General features: G+C 43.4%; 1 protein-coding gene across 2 annotated transcripts in view; it reads left to right on the top strand.

Annotated features, from left to right (window-relative positions):
• Positions 1 to 16,559, top strand: part of TTC9 (tetratricopeptide repeat domain 9) — a 43,423-nt gene extending 26,864 nt beyond the window's left edge. Inside the window, exons 2-3 of one of the 2 annotated variants that reach the window (XM_067731860.1) lie at positions 1,100 to 1,282; positions 15,392 to 16,559. In XM_067731860.1, coding sequence (XP_067587961.1) covers positions 1,100 to 1,282; positions 15,392 to 15,444 — 236 coding nt within the window. In that variant the 3' untranslated portion in view covers positions 15,445 to 16,559. Of the gene's footprint in view, positions 1 to 1,099; positions 1,283 to 4,026; positions 8,260 to 15,391 lie in introns of those variants that run through there. The other variant, XM_067731869.1, reaches the window with a different exon arrangement.
• Positions 16,560 to 18,912: the final 2,353 nt, after the last annotated feature.

The following is an 18,912-nucleotide window of genomic DNA, read 5'->3' as shown; positions in this document are numbered from 1 at the left end:
CTATCAGGTGAGACAAGTAAAGCAACGAAGCAAGCATCCGGCACAAGGGAAGCGTTTGACAAATATTGGCCAAGGTTAGTATTGTCATTGCCTCTTGTGGCTTGTCCCTACCGTAGCCACAACAAAAGTGTCACAGACTGATGGCTTATACAATAGATACGTTCTGTCTCATGGTTCTGGAGGCTAGGAGTCCAAGATCAAGGTGTTGGCAGGGTTGATTCCTTCTGAGAGCTGTGCCTCTCTCCTAGCTTCAGGTAGCCCCAGGCATTCCTTGGCCATCTTTTCCCTGTGTCTCTTCACATCGTCTTTCCTGTGTGTCTGTCTTGGTGTCCAAACTTCTCATTTGTCTTAGTCTCTTTGGGCTGCTGTAACAAAAGTATTGCACAGTGGGTGGCTCAAACAACAACTACTTATTTCTCATAGTTCTAGGGGCTGGGAAGTCCAAGATCAAGACATCGCAGATTCAGTGTCTGGTGAGGGCCCACTTCCTGGTTCACAGATGGCTGTTGTCTCACTGTGTCCTCACATAGCAGAAGGGGTGAGGGAGCTCTCTGGGGTCTCTTTTATAAGAGCACGAATCCCAGTCATAAGGGCCCCACCCTCAATACCTAGTCACCTCCCAAAGACCTCACCTCCAAATACCGTCACTCTGGGAATTAGTTTTCAACATGTGAATGTTTGGGGGGACACAAACATTCAGTCTATTGTACCCTTTTTATAAGGACACTGGTAAGATTGGATTAGAACCCACTCTAATGACCTCTTTTTAACTTGATTACCTTTGTAAAGACCCTATTTCCAAAGAAGGTCACATTCTAAAGCACTGGGGGTTAGGACTCAGCGAGGGGGGCGGGGGGCACAATTCAATCCATATTACAAGGTCAGGTAACTTGCTCAAGGTCACAGAGCTTGTTGAAGATGAAACTGGATCCTAGAACCCTGGATTATTTGATGACAAACTCCACGGTATAAACCCCACCGTAAAGCCCCAGCACTCGTAAACCTTCTCCGGTCAGAGAGGAAAAACCAAAGGGAGACATTCAGAGCCTGCTGCTGTTGTGGTGATGACACTATCCCTTCTTTCTCCCTTCCTCTGTAGCCTGCCTGCTCCAGGCTGAGCTGGTGAACTATGAACGAGTCAAAGAGTACTGCCTCAAAGTCCTGAAGAAAGAAGGGGAGAATTTCAAGGCCCTTTACCGGTCCGGCGTGGCCTTCTACCACCTTGGAGACTACGACAAAGCACTCTACTACCTGAAAGAAGCAAGGACCCGACAGCCAACAGGTAAGGCAGCAACTGCTCTTTCCTTACCACCAGCCCCCTGGGGCAGCTCCCAGGCCGTCTCATTGCCGTGGTCAGAGTTCCTGGCTGGCAGGGCCAGGCAGGGAGGGAAATGGCAAATGAAGGGTCAGGTGTGTGCTAGGTCCTGGAACAAGGAGAACACATAGTCCATGCCTTTGCCTGGGGTCTGAGTTCCAGGGAGCTTGGGCATCTCTTCTTTTCAAATAGAATATGGAATTCTTCATTTCTCCAACCGAGAATCCAGCCCTCTTTACTTATTCAACGGGTACATATTGTATTCTTACTATGTGCCAAGATTTGTGCTGGGTGCCAAGGATGGAGATGAGAAGACGCGGTCCCCACTTGTGAGGAGCTCACATTCTGGTTGATGAGACAGAATACAAATGGATAATCTGGGGGCTAAGCCCAACATCCTCCAGGAAGCATGCTCCAACTCCTTCAGTCAGATCCTAGTCCTTAGAGCAGGTGTCATCTGTACCATTTGCTTAAATCACATCCACTAGCCCCGCCATTCATTCATGCCACAGGTATATATTGAGCAGGTACAATGGGCCAGGAACTCTTCTAGGTGCTGGGTAAATAGCAGGAAACAAAAAAAAGTTGCTACCTTCAAGGACTTTATGTTATAATGGAAGGAGATGGACAGTAAACAGACAAATGGATAACGTAATATTTAGTAGTATTAAGTGCTATGAAGGAAGTAAAGCAGAGTCAGAGGATCAAGATTAAAGGGGGTGCTATTTCAGACCAGGTGGTCAGGAACACCCTCTCTGAGGAGGTATCATTTATTTATTTATTTTTTAATAAATTTACTTATTTATTTTTGGCTGAGTTGGGTCTTTGTTGCTGCGCAGGGGCTTTCTCTAGTTGTGGTGAGCGGGGGCTACTCTTCGTCGCGGTGTGCAGGCTTCTCATTGTGGTGCCTTCTCTTGTTGTGGAGCACGGGCTCTAGGCGCACAGGCTTCAGTAGTTGCTGCTCACAGGCTCCGTAGTTGTGGCTCGCGGGCTCTGGAGCGCAGGCTCCGTAGTTGTGGCGCATGGGCTTAGTTGCTCCGCGGCGTGTGGGATCTTCCCGGACCAGGGATCAAACCCGTGTCCCCTGCACCGGCAGGCGGATTCTCAACCACTGCGCCACGAGGGAACACTTGAGAAGGTATCATTTAAACCATGACTTTGACTTGCTGTTGCCGTGGTTGTTCATATGGATGATTTCTTTTTAATGCAATTCTCCTTCCAAGGAGTCTTGCTAGGATGAATTTGCAAATACCCAATATGCTTTTTTCTTTATTTTTTTAAAGAACACTAATATCTTTATTTTTATGTGTTGTTGATTTGTTTTCTGTATATAAATCGTGTTCCCCCAGCTCTACTATAAGCCACTTGAGGACCAAGAATGGGACTCATTCAACAGAGTTTTCTTGAGCACCTGCTATCTGCCAGTACTGTTCTGGGTGCCCTGCCAGGCATTCTGGAATATTATACAGCATTCATTTGTGCTTGTGGAAGTAAACATCTCAGGCAGCCTAATTCATATTTTGGTGTGTGCAGGGCTAAATAGTTGTTCTATGTTTAGAACACTCACTAATTTAAGGGCTGGAACTGGGGGGAAATTCCCCAGTTTGTGGTGAGGTGGTTGCCTAACCTTACTAGTGAGAACGAGATAAGACAATGAAGCAAATTTCTTCCAAACTCTCCAACTGAAAAACATTACAGGGGCTTCCCTGGTGGCGCAGTGGTTAAGAATCCACCTGCCAATGCAGGAGACATGGGTTCGAGCCCTGGTCTAGGAAGATCCCACATGCCGTGGAGCAACTAAGCCCGTGAGCCACAACTACTGACCCTGCGCTCTAGAGCCCGCGAGCCACAACTACTGAGCCCACGTGCCACAACTACTGAAGCCCGCGCGCCTACAGCCCATGCTCCCAACAAGAGAAGCCACCGCAATGAGAAGCCCGCGCACCGCAACGAAGAGTAGCCCCCGCTCGCCACAGCTACAGAAAGCCTGCGTGCAGCAACGAAGACCCAACACAGCCAAAAATAAATAAAATTATTTTTTTAAAAAAAACATTACAATCAACTAATATTTATTGATCATTTGGATTAAGCCCTTTTAGACATATCTACTTTGGTCCTCATAGCAATTTTATGAGGAAGATATTATGATCCCTGGGAGAGGCAGCCTTTGGATTCAGATGCAGCAACTATGTGTGTCTCCTTGGGCATCTGACTTAATCTCTCCGGGGCCCAGTTTTAACTTTGGTCACAGTGAGGATGATGAAACATACCTTACAGGATTATAATGAGGGTTCAGTGAGACGATGAAGGTTAAAAACATGGCATAAAGTAGGCACTCAAAAACGGAGGTTGTTTCTTGCAGACGAGACAGGAGGCTCAGAGAAACTTCTAAGTTGCCTGAGGTTAAACTCCAACTAACTGTGCTGACTCAGGACCGCTGGGGTTTGCTGCTCCATAGACATAAGGGGAGAAATTCCCCTGTCTCTCCTCTCCTTGCCATCTGTCCTCTGGGTCACAGGGACCTGTCCACGTGGAGACGCGGAGCAGTCAGAGAGAGGAACCACATCCTGGTTGCCCTTCAGCCACACTGGACCTTGGCTGGGTGCGTCTGGCTTGTCCATGGTCTGCAGATACAGCTTTGGTCTGATTCTCCACAGACCCAAGAGTTCCCCTCACCAGCTGTTCCCTAAGGTGTGTTTCTCTCCTCACAGACACCAACGTGATTCGATATATCCAGCTGACGGAGATGAAGCTCAGCAGATGCTCCCAGAGAGAGAAGGAAGCCATGTAACTGGAACACCTTTCTAGAGCCGAGCCTAAGCCGGGACATCCAGGCACCTGCTGGTGGAGAGCTCTTCCCAGAGTTCTGTTCCTTTCTCCCCACTTCCTCCTCCTATTGCCCCTCAACTCTTTGTCTACTCCCAGTGTGAAAAGAAGGAGACGTGCAGATTTGGAATCTGGTGGGTTGCCCTGACAAGGGACATCCTCTTTCCGGTAGGGCAGCCGCTGAGAGGGACCTAACTTCAGCGGGAACAGCCGGAGAGGACTGTCACAGGTTGGGAATGCCATTGCAGCTTTGACTTGGGCCAGTGCTTCCGGCAGAGGCAGAGCCTGGCAGGTGCACCATCCCAAAGGCGTCGGGCACGGAGCCCACGGGCTGGACCCCTCCACAGCTGCCTGACAGACTGCAGCATCTCAAGGCAACTGTGACAAATCCAGGGATGAGACAGACACCAGAAGCGCTGGTTAAGCCAACAGAGTCTGAGAGTCTGTGCACTGGATTCCTGCACACAGACCCGCTCCCCACCCCCAAAACCTCAGGCCCTGCCTCCCTCCCTCGCTCGTTGTCTTGGTGTGTGCTTTCTCCTCTCCCACTTGGGGATCTGAGACTCTGCCAGGATTCACATGCCATCGAAGCCCACTCTCAGTGCCCTCTGGTGACCACACATACCATTCTCCCAGACTCCCAGCCAGCAGGCAGCTGTGACAGCAGAAGGGCAGGGTAGAGTGGGCCAGGGGCTGACCACATAGGGATGGGGAGAGGGAGAGATGATATCTAGGGGAAAGAGCATTGTATAGACTGGGAGACTGAACTGCGGACGAATTAAGTGTAAATAAAAATAAATTAACAGGCAGCAGTTCCTGTCATTTCTGTTGAAAGCGGCCCACTTCCTCACTTTTACTCCCTCCCGCAACCCTCGGTCAGAGCTGCTTGCAGCCAGGTAGGATGGGACTTCCCCCAAAACAATGAGCCATTTGCGCAGTGGTGTACAATGCTGGCTGCGCCTTTGTGCTTTTAGAGTAGGCTGGCATTGTGGAGACTGCCCAGGGATTTGGCTGTGCGGGAGCCTGTAGCCTCTCTTTTGATGAAATTACCTGGACTCAATATCTAGCACATAGAATGTGTTCAACAAATATTTGTTGAATGACTAAATGATGACTGCAGACTGGCTCTCCTGCCTTAAACTAATTTTATCCCAGCCTAGTCTCCCGATACCGATGCCCTTTTTGCGATGCCATGTTGCTTCAGTCAAATCAGAGACGCTTACTGAGGGCTTCTTGTTTGCCTGTCATTGTACAGTTTGCCCTGGGACGTAGGATGTAGTCCCAGTCTTCAAGGAGTTGGAAGAGTTGAGAAATAGTCATAGGAGGTTATTACCAATGATACCTTTAATTTATATGATGCTTTAAAATTTTCGAAGCACTTTCATGTATTTTTGTGTGATCCGTGAGATAATATTGTACAAATTAAAATATATACAGATGCAATAATATTAATAGTGAGCATTTATTAAATGCACTATCCTCAGATCTTTACATGTATAATCTCATTTCTTTTGTGCAATTACCCTACTATTCCCATCTGATGGATAAGAAAACTGAAAAAGAGAAAACTAGCCCAATGTTGCATGGCCTTAAGTGGCATAGCTAGGATTTGAACCGAGTCTGTCTGACTCCAGAGCTTCAGCTGTTAACTACTCTGTAGTTAGTTGCTGCCCTAAAAAGTATAATATTGGGTAGTTACAACCATTCAAAAGCAGGACAGTATGTGTGACAAACCTTGACTACGTCAATGATGGTACGTGGGCTGCCTTTCATATTTAGCCCAAGGTGAAAAATTGTCCCTAACACTTGACTCCCTAGTGGCGGAAAAGGCAGCTGAGACCCAGCAGTTATTTCTGTGTATTGTTTATTCTCCTTGCTGACGGGCCAGCACGTATCCAAACAATCCACCCAACATTCCTCACCCCATCCCCAGCTTTGGGGAAGAGTCACAGTTCCAGGTAGAGATTGAAAGGAAACACAAAGTTAATTCTGGCTTATTTGTTTAATCAGAGGCTCCAACACTGCAGGATCCAATCACTTCTGAGGGGCCCAGAAGCCGGCAGCACAGTTTATATTCACATAGCTCCTCAAAGGCTTCCAACGGGGGCTGCAAGAAGGTGCTAGAAATATCCAGGGGCCCCCAGTTGGTTGCCTATAGCTCACCCTCTGGAGAAGGGAAAAAGGGAAAAACGCTGATACTGCTGCCACATCCTCCCCCACCCCTACCATGTCCTCCTCTCTGCCCTCTTCCCCCAAAATGATTTCACATGACCCTAACTCAAATCCACCCCGCAGCACGCATCGTACAGGCAAACGTGCAGAACTCCCCTCTTCCTGAGGCTCCAGCCCAGAAAGTTTGCGAGTTGGCAGACTGCTTGTTAGGATCTGAAGGATGAAGTTGAGGTCAGAGGTGGTGTGCAGAACCAGTTCAAATGGGCAGGGTCTTCCTTTGGTCTTCGTGCCATGAAGAAGGACTCAGAGTAACTATTTGCAGCATGGAACAGGAGAGGGGTCTTGCCTCACCGAGTGAGTTGGGGCAGAGCTGGACAGATGGAGATGATAAGATTGCTGCCATCCTTCCAAAGAAAACGGTTGAAAACCAGAACTAGGTGAGGACAACCTCATGGGACCTCATAGAACAAGCGACCAGGTCTTCTGCTTGTCTGGTAACGTAGGTACGCGTGCTGGGAACTCCATTCACTGTGACCCAAAGTTAAATGATCCCAAAGAAAAAAGCTGCCTGGGACTTGTTTGAGATGGTGGGACTGAACTTCCTGTGCGTTTGTCCAGAGACTTCAGAGAGCCGGTAGGCAACATCAGCTCTGTTCCCCTTAACAAACCATCAGCTTCCTTCTCCTCGTCCCTCCCCCAAACAGGGACTGGTATTTAATTATACGTTTTGTTTGCAGATATCACTGCTGAGCTATACTTGGAGCGCTCATCCTGGATCTGACCTGCTTTGCCATCTCCCGCTTGGACTTTTGTGATAGACTCTTTGGGGAAAAAATATTATACTTTTATTGTAATTATTATGAAAGCCTCACATGTGTATTGTAGAAATATTAGGGGAAAAAAAAGATAAATTCCGCCCCATAATCCTACTACCAGAGACAGATATTGTTATCCTTATGGATGTATCTTTTGGTTGTTTTTGGTATAAATGTACACATGCACATGCATTTTTTTAAACAAAGATTGGATCATACTGTACATACTCTTTAATAACTCACTTTTCAAAATGTGTATTTATATTGTAGAATATGTAATGCATACACAGGTACAAAATTCAAGAATTACAAAAAGATCTGGAGTCGGAAGTAACTCTCTTTCCTGCCCTGTCTGCCAGCCTCTAGTTTCTCTCCAGCTACTTGTATATCCTTTCAGAGACAGTTACGCATTTTCAAATGTATGTATCTATTTTGTCACAAATGGTAGCACATGGGACACACTTTCTGCACCTTGTGCTACTTCACCCACTATAACACGAACGTAACATTTTTTGCTGGTCTCGCAAACTGTTTCAACAGCGTCCTCATTATGTGGGTGGACCCTCATTTGGTAACCAAACTTCCAATAGTGATTATCTCATGCGTTCCCAATCTTTATTGTAAATAATATTGCAACAGACATTCTTGTAGCTAAATTTTGCACATATCTAGGACTATTTCCTGAGGATAAAATCTGAGAAGGATGTCGTTTGGCTATCTTTAAGAATTTTGATATATTTTACCAACTGCCCTCTGGAGAGTTTGTACCAAAGCACTCTTCTACTTGCAGGCTTGAGAGTGCCCTGTTCCCTGCACCCTCACTACGGGTGGGTATTATCACTTACCAAATCTTTACCAATTTGAGAGGAAAATAATAGTATATCAATGTTATATGAACTCACAATTCTTTATTAGTGAAGAGCATCTTCATATGCTTATTGACCATTTGTACCTCCTTCTTTGTGATTTTTCTATTTATTTGATATCGGTATGTTTATTATCAATATGTAATTTTATTAAGAGTATGATTTTGGGCAAGAAACACTGCCAAGTATGCTTTCCAAGTGCTTTGTTTTCAAATTTTGTTTATGGTGCTTTTTGACATACATAAATTCTTAATTCTGCAATTCATTTGTTCCTCTGTTGCCAGCTTCTTCTGCCTACGGTTCACCTTTTCATTTCTAGCAGAGTGGCCCTTCTAAAACACCATCTGATTATGTCATGCCACAGCTTAGAAATCTTTAGTGGCTGCTCATCACTTTTAGAATAAAGGCCAGACTCAGCATAACACACAAGGTCTTTCATGTGATTTCTCCCACTGACACCTCCTGGTCCTCTTCCCAAGGTTCCCTACATTCTACTGTTGCCTAGCTTCTTGTGATTCCCCGAACCCATTGTTCTGGGGTCTCTGGGCCTTTCCATGCTGTTCCCTCTGCCCAATTGGCTATGCCTCACCCCTCCAGTCCACTCTTTGCCATGCTAACTCCTATAGGACTTGTTCAAGTCATCACTGCTTGAAAGCCTTCCTTGATTCCTTAGTCTGCATTCCAAACAACATGAGTCTACCTCTGCCTGGCATCTGCTACAAATAGGAATCAGAACTTCCTATTCCTATTCGTCTGGTCCACTATCCGGATGTTCCTCAGGGCAGACACTGTGGTTCATCTTTGCAGCTAGAATGCCTAGTACAATGCCTGGCACATACTAAGTGGCCAATAAACGTTGAGCATTGAACCTGGGATGAATGATGGATCCGGTGGCAAATGTTACTTGAAGTAAGTGCAGGGCTCACTGGATCTTGGCTTCTGAGGACTGAAGAAATCCTAGGAGACTTGGGTTAGAAGAGAAGCTATGGGGCTTCCCTGGTGGCGCAGCGGTTGAGAGTCTGCTTGCTAATGCAGGGGACGCGGGTTCGAGCCCTGGTCTGGGAGGATCCCACATGCCGCGGAGCAACTGGGCCCGTGAGCCACAACTACTGAGACTGCGCGTCTGGAGCCTGTGCTCCGCAACGAGAGAGGCCGCGATAGTGAGAGGCCCGCGCACCGCGATGAAGAGTGGCCCCCGCTTGCCGCAACTAGAGAAAGCCCTTGCACAGAAACGAAGACACAACACAGCAAAAATAAATAAATAAATTACTAAACTCCTACCCCCAACATCTAAAAAAAAAAAAAAAAAAAAAATTCACTTCTGTCATATAGTCACAAGCCCAACCAGATTCAAAGAGAGGGGATATAGACCCCATCTCTCAGTTAGAGGTGTGTCAAAGAATCAGTGACCACGTTCTAAAAAAAAAACCACCTAAAAAAAAAAAAAGAGAAGAGAAGCTATGTGCTCCAGTGCTGTGCTTTTTCCAAAACATCAGAATCACTTGAAGCAGCTTTTTAAAAATACGTAATCTCAGTCTGTGCCTTAGATGCATTGAATCATGGGGATGATGCTCAAGCTACTATAGTTTTTTAACGTCCTGAAAAGTTTCCGCTGACCAGCCAGGTTAAGGAGCCACTGCTGAGGTAGCCCAGCAGGCAGTCAGAACACCCAGCTCCACTATTTCAAATCCTGTGATCTTTCGGCGTGGATAGATGGAGTTTTGTTTGAATACCAGCTTTGATGTCTACTAGCTGTGTGACCTTGGGGCAGTTGCTTGACTTTTCTGATCCTCATTTTCCTCACCTATACATGGCATAATGTCACATTTCTTAAAAGGCTGTTGGGAGGATTAAGAAGTACCTGTCTCCTAGCTCAGTACTTGGCACAGAGTAAGCATGGAATAAACATTCATTTCTTCCTCCCACCCTGCTCAGCCTCAGTTTCCTCATTTATAGTGTGGCTACTAATACCTGTATGTTTATCTTCTGTATTTCCCTACACTGCACTCTAGAAGAAAGTGAACTTCCAGCAGGCCCCTGGGTTACTCTCTGATCAAATAGAACAAGTATAGATACTTGGGGGTTAGGGGAGCAGAGGAAGCCCCATACTCCATCACATGCCTTCTGCAAGCATATATCAGACTCCACAACAATCGGTTGGAATAATTCTGATGGTTTGCAGAACCAGGTGTTTCCTAGTCACACCCAAAGATCAACACAGTTTTCTTGCTGCAGTTGCTCCCACAGGCTAGCGGCTTCTGCGCTGCAAGAAGAAGGCAATTGTCAGGGAAAAGGATAGCCATCGCCCACTCTCCTTCCAATGCCATGGTATCCACATCCTGTGCCTCAGAGCAGGAAACACAAAACTGGCTGCAAGGCCAAAACAGCTGATCTGCAGCTGCTTAGATTAAAGTGCCCCTGCTTCCCACTCCCAATGCCTGCACTTTCTCTTCCCACCAGCCCAGAGCGGGTAACACAGGCAGGGAAAATGCATTCAGTCCATCAGGCATGACAGAGTTCAAATTACCAAGTCAGCATGAAAAGTACCCCTCTAAATGGACTGAAATTGGATTCTGTAAAAAAACCACCCTCAGTGAGGCCCTTGGCTATTCATATTTGCTAAGACATGGAGAAGGGGGAGAAGGCAGAGGCCCCTGCAAAATGTTGGGAATCTCAGCTGTTCTGTTGAATTACTTGTCTGGAAGTAAGCCAACAATTGAAAGCCAGATTTGCCCTGTCTTCAGCATCTCACAGAATATTAGGGCTGGAAAGGATTTAAAACTGAATACTTCAACCTCTCAACTTACAGATGAGGGATCAAGTCCAGAGAAGATAAGTGACTTCTTCAAGGTCACACAGCTAGTAAGTAACAAAGCCAGAACTAGAACTCACATTAGTTTTCACATCAGTTTTCTAACAACAAATTTAACTTCTACCCAGTGAACCAAAATACACTTACAAAGCATCTTTCTTTTTTTAATGTGATGCTGTGACATTACTCTCTTCTAAAGAAAGAAGGAACATAATACTCACGCAATCATTCCCTCACTCAATATTTATCACTCCCATTACTTCACTGTAGGTGGTTAACAAGGTATTGTCTCTGCTTGAGAAACTCACAGTCTATAGGGAAGAAGGAAAAGTAAACAGGCAACTTCAAATCTGTGTAATAAATATTACAGAAAACACCAAGGGCACAGCAAGAAGGGGCATCTATAGCAATCCTGAAGGATCAAGGAAGATTTTCCCGAGGGAGTGCCAATGAGAGGAGCAGAAGTGGTAAGAGGGGTCAGCTTCAGACCAGGGTCAACGGCAAAGCTCTGTTACTCCCTTTCCTGGATACCATATGAAAGGATTTGAGGCCGTCAGCATGAGCTGTCTTTTCTCACCCTTTCCCTGTTTCCTCATGCCTGAGCTCAGGCAATGGCAATGTCACTTTACTACCCTTATAGGCCCAAGGGCTGAGAAGTCACAGAAAACTCTGCAGACTCTTATCTGATTAAATCCCCTCTGTGCAGAGTAGGGACAAGTACACCTGTTATCTCTGAGTGCAATCAGAAGCTCTTCAACACTTGTGATTTCCATAATAGGTGAAAATTCTACACTAGGTTTCACAAATGTAGCTCCAGAGCCATCACGGCATGCATACTTTTGATATATTCCATTGTTTTATGTTCCTTTTTTCCTCTAATCTCAGCCTCTTTATTCTAGAACAGCACTGTCCATAAGAAATATAATGTGAGCCACCTGTATAATTTTAAATTTTCTAGTAGCCAACCTTAAAAATAAACAGAGAAAATTACTTTTAGTAATATTTTCTAAACAAAAATAAGATTAAGAAAACAATCAAAAAATTAAATCATCAGGAATAAATTTAGCAAAAGCGCAAAACTGATACTCTGAAGACTACAAAACATTGTGGAATAAAATTAAAGAAGACCTGAATAAATGGAAAGACTTTCCATATTCATGAATTGAAAGTCTTAAGATTGTTAAGACAGTAATATTTTCCGGGACTTACCTGATGGTCCAGTGGTTAAGACTCCACCCTTCTACTGCAGGGGGCAGGTGTTCGAACACTGGTTGGGGAAGATCATGCATGCCTCGTGGCGTGGCCAAAAAAAAAAAAAAAAAAAATAGTAATACTTTCCAAGTTGATCTATGGATTCAACACAAACTCTATTAATATCCCAACTGATTTCTTTGCAGAAATTGACAAACTGATCCTAGACTTCATATGGAAATTCAAGAGACCCAGGATATCCAAAATAATCTTTAAAAGGAAGAGCAAAGTTGGATGACCCACACTTCTTGATTTCAAAATTGACTACAAAGCTACAGTAATTAAGACAGTGTGGTACTGGCATATAGATCAATGGAATAGAAATAATAGTCCAGAAATAAACCCTCTCACTTGTGGTAAATTCATGTTCGACAAGGGTGCTAAGACAATTCAATGGGGGAAGAAGAGTCTTTTCAACAAACATTGCTGGGACACCTGGATAACCATATGCCAAAGAATGAAGTTGGACTGCTACTTCACATCATATACAAAATATTTACTCAAAATGGATTGAAAATCTAAATCTAAGAGCTAAAACTATAGAACTCTTAAGAAAAGAACTTTGGCGTAAATCTTTATGATCTTGGATTAGGTGATGATTTCCTGGGTATGACACCAAAAGCACCAGCAACAAAAGTAAAAATAGATGAACTGGACCTTTTATCTATTAAAATTAAAAACTTCTGTGCTTCAGAGGACACCATCAGGAAAGCAAAATGACAATACACAGAATGGGAGAAATTTTTGCAATCATCTATGTGATAAGATAATTGTATCTAGAATATATAAAGAACTATTAAACCCTATAATAAAAAGACAATGGGCAAAAGCATCTGAATAGACATTTCTCCAAAGAAGGTATACAAATGGCCACTAAACACATTAACAAATGCTCAACACATCATTAGCTACTAGAGAAATGCAAATCAAAAGTACAGTGAGACACCCCTTCATACCCACTAGGATGACTATCATCAAAAGACAGATAACAAGTGTCCTGATGCAGGGAATTGGAATCCTTATACACTGCTTGTAGTAATATAATGTGGTACAGCTGCCGTGGAAAACATTTTGGCAGTTCCTCAAATGGTTAAACATAAAGTTACTGTATAACCCAGCAGTTCCACTCCTAGGTATATACCTAAGAGAACTGAATACATATGTCCACACAAAAACTTACACACTAATATTCGTAGCAGTATTATTCATAAAAGCTAAAAAGTGGGGAAAATCCGGATGTTCATCAACTGATGAATGGATAAATAATATGTGACATATCTGTACAATGGAATGAAATTAAGTAGTGATACATTGTACAACATGGGTGAACCTTGAAAACATTAAGTGAAAGCAGCTAGTCACTAAATACCACATACGTACGATTCAATTTTTATGAAATTTCCAGAATAGGCAAATACTAGAGGCAGAGAGGAGATTAGTGGCTGCCCAGAGCTGGAGGTTTGGGCGTGGTGGTGGGAGGATTGGGGGGTGATGCCTCAGTGGTGCAGGGTTTCTTGCTGAAACGTGATGAAAATGTTCTAAGATTGATCATGGTGGTGGATGCACAACCCTGTGAATATACTGAAAGCCATTGTCAAGTACATTTTTTTTTTTGCTGCACTGCCCGTTCCCCCACCTGGAGTATTAGTTCCCCCACCTGGGAATCAACCTGGACCCTCAGCAGTGAAAGCGCCAAGTCTGAACAACTGGACCCCCAGGGAATTCCCTCAAGTACATTTTAAATGCGTGAATTTTATCCCAATAAAACTGTTTAAGTAATGTATTTTATTTAGCCTAAGATATCTAAAATATTACCATTACAGCATACAATCAATATAGAAATTATTAATGATGAATTTACATTCTTTTTTCATAATCCAGTGTGTAATTTACACTGACAGCACATCTCCATTTGAACTAGTCACATGTTAATTGCTCAATAGTCATGCGTGGCTAGTGGTTACTGTATTGGACAGCAAAATTCTAGAGCTTCAAGGACCGTCCTATGTCATCAGGGGCCTTCCTGGTTATTTTAATCTTGCTCTTTCATAGAGTTTCCATGTCCCCCAACTCCATACCCTTCCGTAGCTGCTGCCACTGAACCAAGGCAGAGGGGCAAGGATTGCAACATTGTAGGAGAGAGGGCAGCAGGGGAGAAGAGAGCGCAGTCATCTGCTCCCTGGGCCTCTACTTCTGACCCCACTCTGGCTCACACACCTTTTGTAATGTGAGCCAATCAGAGTTCAACTTCAGACTTTAACACTTATTTGCTGTGTGTCTCATTTCTGAAACTAAGGATAATAACAGTACCATTCTCAAAGATTTCCTGTGAAGATTAAATGCAATAATGGGGGTAAACTGCTTTGGATGGCGTCTGGTACAAAGTAAGCATTCTTTAGCATTAGCTAATTATTTAATGATAATAATAATAGTAATAAGATGAGAAGGAGGAAGAAGAAGGAGCAGAGGAATATTTTTTAACAGAATATATAATTATATACATTATATATGCATATTATATATAAATATATAATATAATGTAGTATATTCCTTATCCATTCATCCTTGTCCGATCTTTGTCATCCGTTCATCCATTGATGGACACTTAGGTTGTTTGCATATCTTGGCTATTGTAAATAATGCTGCAATGAACGAGCAGAGGAATATTATCATTCCTAACGTCTCTAGGTTTTAGCAGAGTGCCTGGCATACAATAGATACTCAGGAAACCATAGCTCTCCACCCTGGAAGCTTATGACATCCCCAACAGTTGGTTCTCTAGTCTCTGCGTGAATGCTTCCAGGGAGTTTCATATCAAATAGAGCCCATTCCATTTTTAGGTACTTCTACTTGTTGAAATCCACCATCTTATATTGGACTGGAACTTATAAAGTGCACATATCTCACGTCTTACCAAGTATGCAAACTGATAAGTCCTAATAATGAATACTCCCCTGCAACCAACACAACAATCATGATATAGAACATTGCTGTCACCCTAGAAAGTTCTCTCATGCCCCTTTCCAGTTAATCTCCTCCCGGAAACCCTAGAAGTAACCACTATTCCCATTTCTAGCCCCGTAGATTGGTCTTGCAAAAATAAAAATTGCTTTTAAAGTTCATGTAAATGGAATAATACAGTATCGTCACATTGTATCTTTATCTCAATGCACAATTTTATTCCTATTGCATTTAATCGTATTGATTTCAGTCTTCCCTTACAGCTTGTTGTGAGCATTTTCATCTTGATCCCATCACCCATATCTGCTCATTTCTCCCACTTGGTGCCACCTACAGATTTGATAATAATTCTTTCTTGTCCTTCGCCCAGCAGGACACAAGAACAAAGATGGAGTCCAGCAGTACCTGACTAGAAATCTCCACTAATTTGAAAACGTAGGAGATGAGAAGCATTGTGGAGGTGCTGCCAAAAAGGGGGCATGAGGAGAGGCTCCATGTTGATGGAGAAGACTGAATTCTGCCTGGATTCATGGAAAGAGGGCAGTGCTGACATGGCATCCTGCTGGGGAGAGCGCAGGGCTGCAGAGGAAGGGCTGAGACTCACATGCATAGAAATGAGTGCTGAGCTGGAGGGAGGAAAAGAGCTTGGGGCGGGGCGTATGGAGAACCGAGGACCCATCACTCACCCATAGTTAGAGGGCCACGAAAGTTTCCAAGGTCATCTCAGAAGTCCTGAGCTAAGGTTATTGTTTGGTCTGGTTTTACGTTTGGTTTTATTTGTATTGATAAGTCCCAAATGGAGTCTGGCAGCTTATAAGAAAAATTATTTTCCTGGATTTAGAATCTACTGAAATTGTTAAAACCATGGAGCGCTCTTAGTCTCTCCCCAGCTTCAAATCAGTGAGGCTTTGGGTACCTGCTGAGTGCAGGCTGGAAGGTGGAGCTGCGGGAAAGGATGTTTGGGACTTGTTGGTTCTTTTCATCTTTCAGTCAGGGGATAATTCTGGTAAAGTAAAGCCCACCTTATCAAGATGTTCTTTAAACTTTCACTTTTTGATTACTTTTGATTCAGCATCATAGGGGCTTCTGTTTCTTTGACACACATGTGAACTCAGAAATGTAGATAGGTGCATGACCTATAACAAAGGAAACCTGACCCTCCACCTGCCATCATTGGCTTTGGTACCTTGAACGTGTGGCAGGCCTCATCTACCTTGTCCTCAACTATAAATGGGTGAAGGTGAGTCAGACTCCTGTCTGGGTGTCAGGAGCACCCAGCCAGCATTTAGAAAATACAGATGTGGGGTCCTGGAAACTGCATTTTTTTAGAAGCTAAAATTCTGATAGAGGGTCACAGAGTCATATTTGGGAATTGCTGAAGTATTGAGGTCTCTGGCAGTTCTAATAGTCTATAAATATGTGGTAGGAGATCCTAGCTGACACCAAACAGAATTGGTCCTTTCTGGTCCGTGTATTTATTTCGTTTATTTGCACGCATCAATATACATATTGGTCAAAGTTGAGAAAACGCTTTTTTTTTTTTTTCCCCAGAGATTTAGAGAAGATGGAGAGATAGACATAAAGACAGTAGGGATGGAGTGTCTGACCATCAGGTATGGTTATAAGTTCATGGTAGATTGACATTTGATGGAAACTTCTATGATGAGGAAATGAGGAGATTAAAAAGGTATGCCAGGGGAGTTCCCTACTGGCCTAGAGGTTAGGATTCCAGGCTTTCACTGCTGTGGGCCAGATGCAGTCTGGTCGGCGGAACATAATTCAGCATAAGCAAGGTACTGACACCTCATCCCCAGTGGACTGAACTGTGAAACCTTTGAGCATGAGGTTACTTAGGCCTCTTAGGTACCATCAGAGCCGTCATTGAACTTGTAGAAGAATTAGATTCTTTCACTTCCTCCATTCTCCTTCTGCTCCTTGTAACCACAGCTACCTTTTAAGCCACTAAGTCCCACTTTCCTAGACTGGGTCTAATCTTACACCTGCCCAGGTTTGCACCAGTTTCTAGTTAAAAGAACCCAAGGTCTTAGCCGAAGCGTGTTCTGAGATCCAGAAAAAGGAACGGTAAAACAGAAGAGGAAAGGGAGCTGAGAGAAGCTAAAACTCTTTGTCAATCATGTTGCTCACTTTGCAGTTAAGAAACTGAGGCACAGAGCACTCATGCACAGCAAGAGCGTTGCTAGCCTGGTCTTCAGTCTTTCTGGGATTCACTGTACAGAGACTTCAAAGTCTCTCTTTAGGACTGCTGGAGGTTGCTTAAATTGATTTCCTACATCCCCTGGCAGGTGGCAATAGGGGAATTTTGAATAAGACTATTAATAGAAGGTATGCATTAGGGAATGTCTAGTGAACCCACTAATAGAGGAATTATGTCTGGTGACTTAAAAAAAAAAAACTCATACTGAATATTGCTGGTGTTAAACTCTGAATATATGCCGAGGCCAAGAATGTTTGATGTGGCAAAGGCGTACTGGTGATGTGGCTCCCTCTTGCTACTGGTCTATATGCAAAGACTTTATTCAAAGATGAGCTCACTAAAGTATAAAGTTAATTTCAATATAGAATGTATTCCAGTTCTTAGCATACCTGATGGCATTATATCCTGGCTTAGAGTTTAAAAATCGTAGCAGTTCACACATTCCCTATGGAGAACCTGGGACCTAGATGGGTGAACAGCAGTGCTTCTCAAACTTTGATGTGCCCAAGAATCACCTTGGAGATCTAGTTAAAATGCAGATAAACTACTGAATGGGAGAAAAAATCTGCAAATGATATGAGTGATAAGGGGTTAATATCCAAAATTTATAAACCGCTCATACAACTCAATATTGGAAAAGGAAAACAACAAAGAACACAATTTTTAAAATGGGCAGAAGACCTGAATAGACGTTTTTTCAAAGAAGACATCCAGGTAGGCAACAGGCATATGAAAAGATGCTCAGCATCGCTAATCATCAGAGAAATGCAAAGCAAAACCACAATGAGAGATCAACTCACACTTGTCAAAATGGCCATTATCAAGAAGTCTACAAATAACAAATGTTGGTGAGGATGTAGAGAAAAGAGAACTCTAGTACACTGTTGGTGGGATTGTAAATTGGTGCAGCTGCTGTGGAAAACAGTATGGAGGTTCCTCAAAAAATTAAAAATAGAAGTACCGTATGATCCAGCAATCCTACTCCTGGGTATACATCCGAAGAAAACGAAAACACTAATTTGAAAAGATACATGCATATGTTCATAGCAGCATTATCTACAATAGCCAAGATATGGAAGCAACCTAAGTGTCCATCGACAGATGAATGGATAAAGAAGGTGTGGTATATATACACCACGGAATATTACTCAGCCACAAAGAGAATGAAATTCTGCCATTTGCAAGGACATGGATGGGCCTAAAGAGTATTATGCTTAGTGAAATAATTCAGACAAATACTCTACATTATCACTTATATGTGGAATCTAAAAAATAAAACAAATGAATGTATATAACAAAACAGAAACAGACTCACAGATATAAAAAGACAAAATAGTGATTACCAGTGGGGAAAAGGTCAGGGGAGGGGCAAGATAGGGGTATGGGATTAAGAGACACAAACTGCTGTGTATAAAATAAATAAGCAACAAGGATACACTGTACAGGACAGGGAAATATAGCCATTATTTTATAATAACTTTAAATGAAGTATTATCTATAAAAATATTGAATCACTATGTTGTATAGCTGAAATTAATGTAAAATGGTAAGTCAACTATACCTCAATAAAAAAAAATGCAGATTAGGATTCAGTAGGTCTGGAGGGAGGCCCAAGATTCTGCCTTTCTAACAAGACGTGGGAGATGCTCTGCAGCTGGTGTTTGGGCCATGCTCTGAGT

This window comes from Pseudorca crassidens, chromosome 1 (genome assembly GCF_039906515.1).
Source record: "Pseudorca crassidens isolate mPseCra1 chromosome 1, mPseCra1.hap1, whole genome shotgun sequence".
NCBI classification, from domain to species: domain Eukaryota; kingdom Metazoa; phylum Chordata; class Mammalia; order Artiodactyla; family Delphinidae; genus Pseudorca; species Pseudorca crassidens.
Note: the sequence above shows the minus strand (reverse complement) of the source record. Positions and strands in the feature narration are given on the sequence as shown.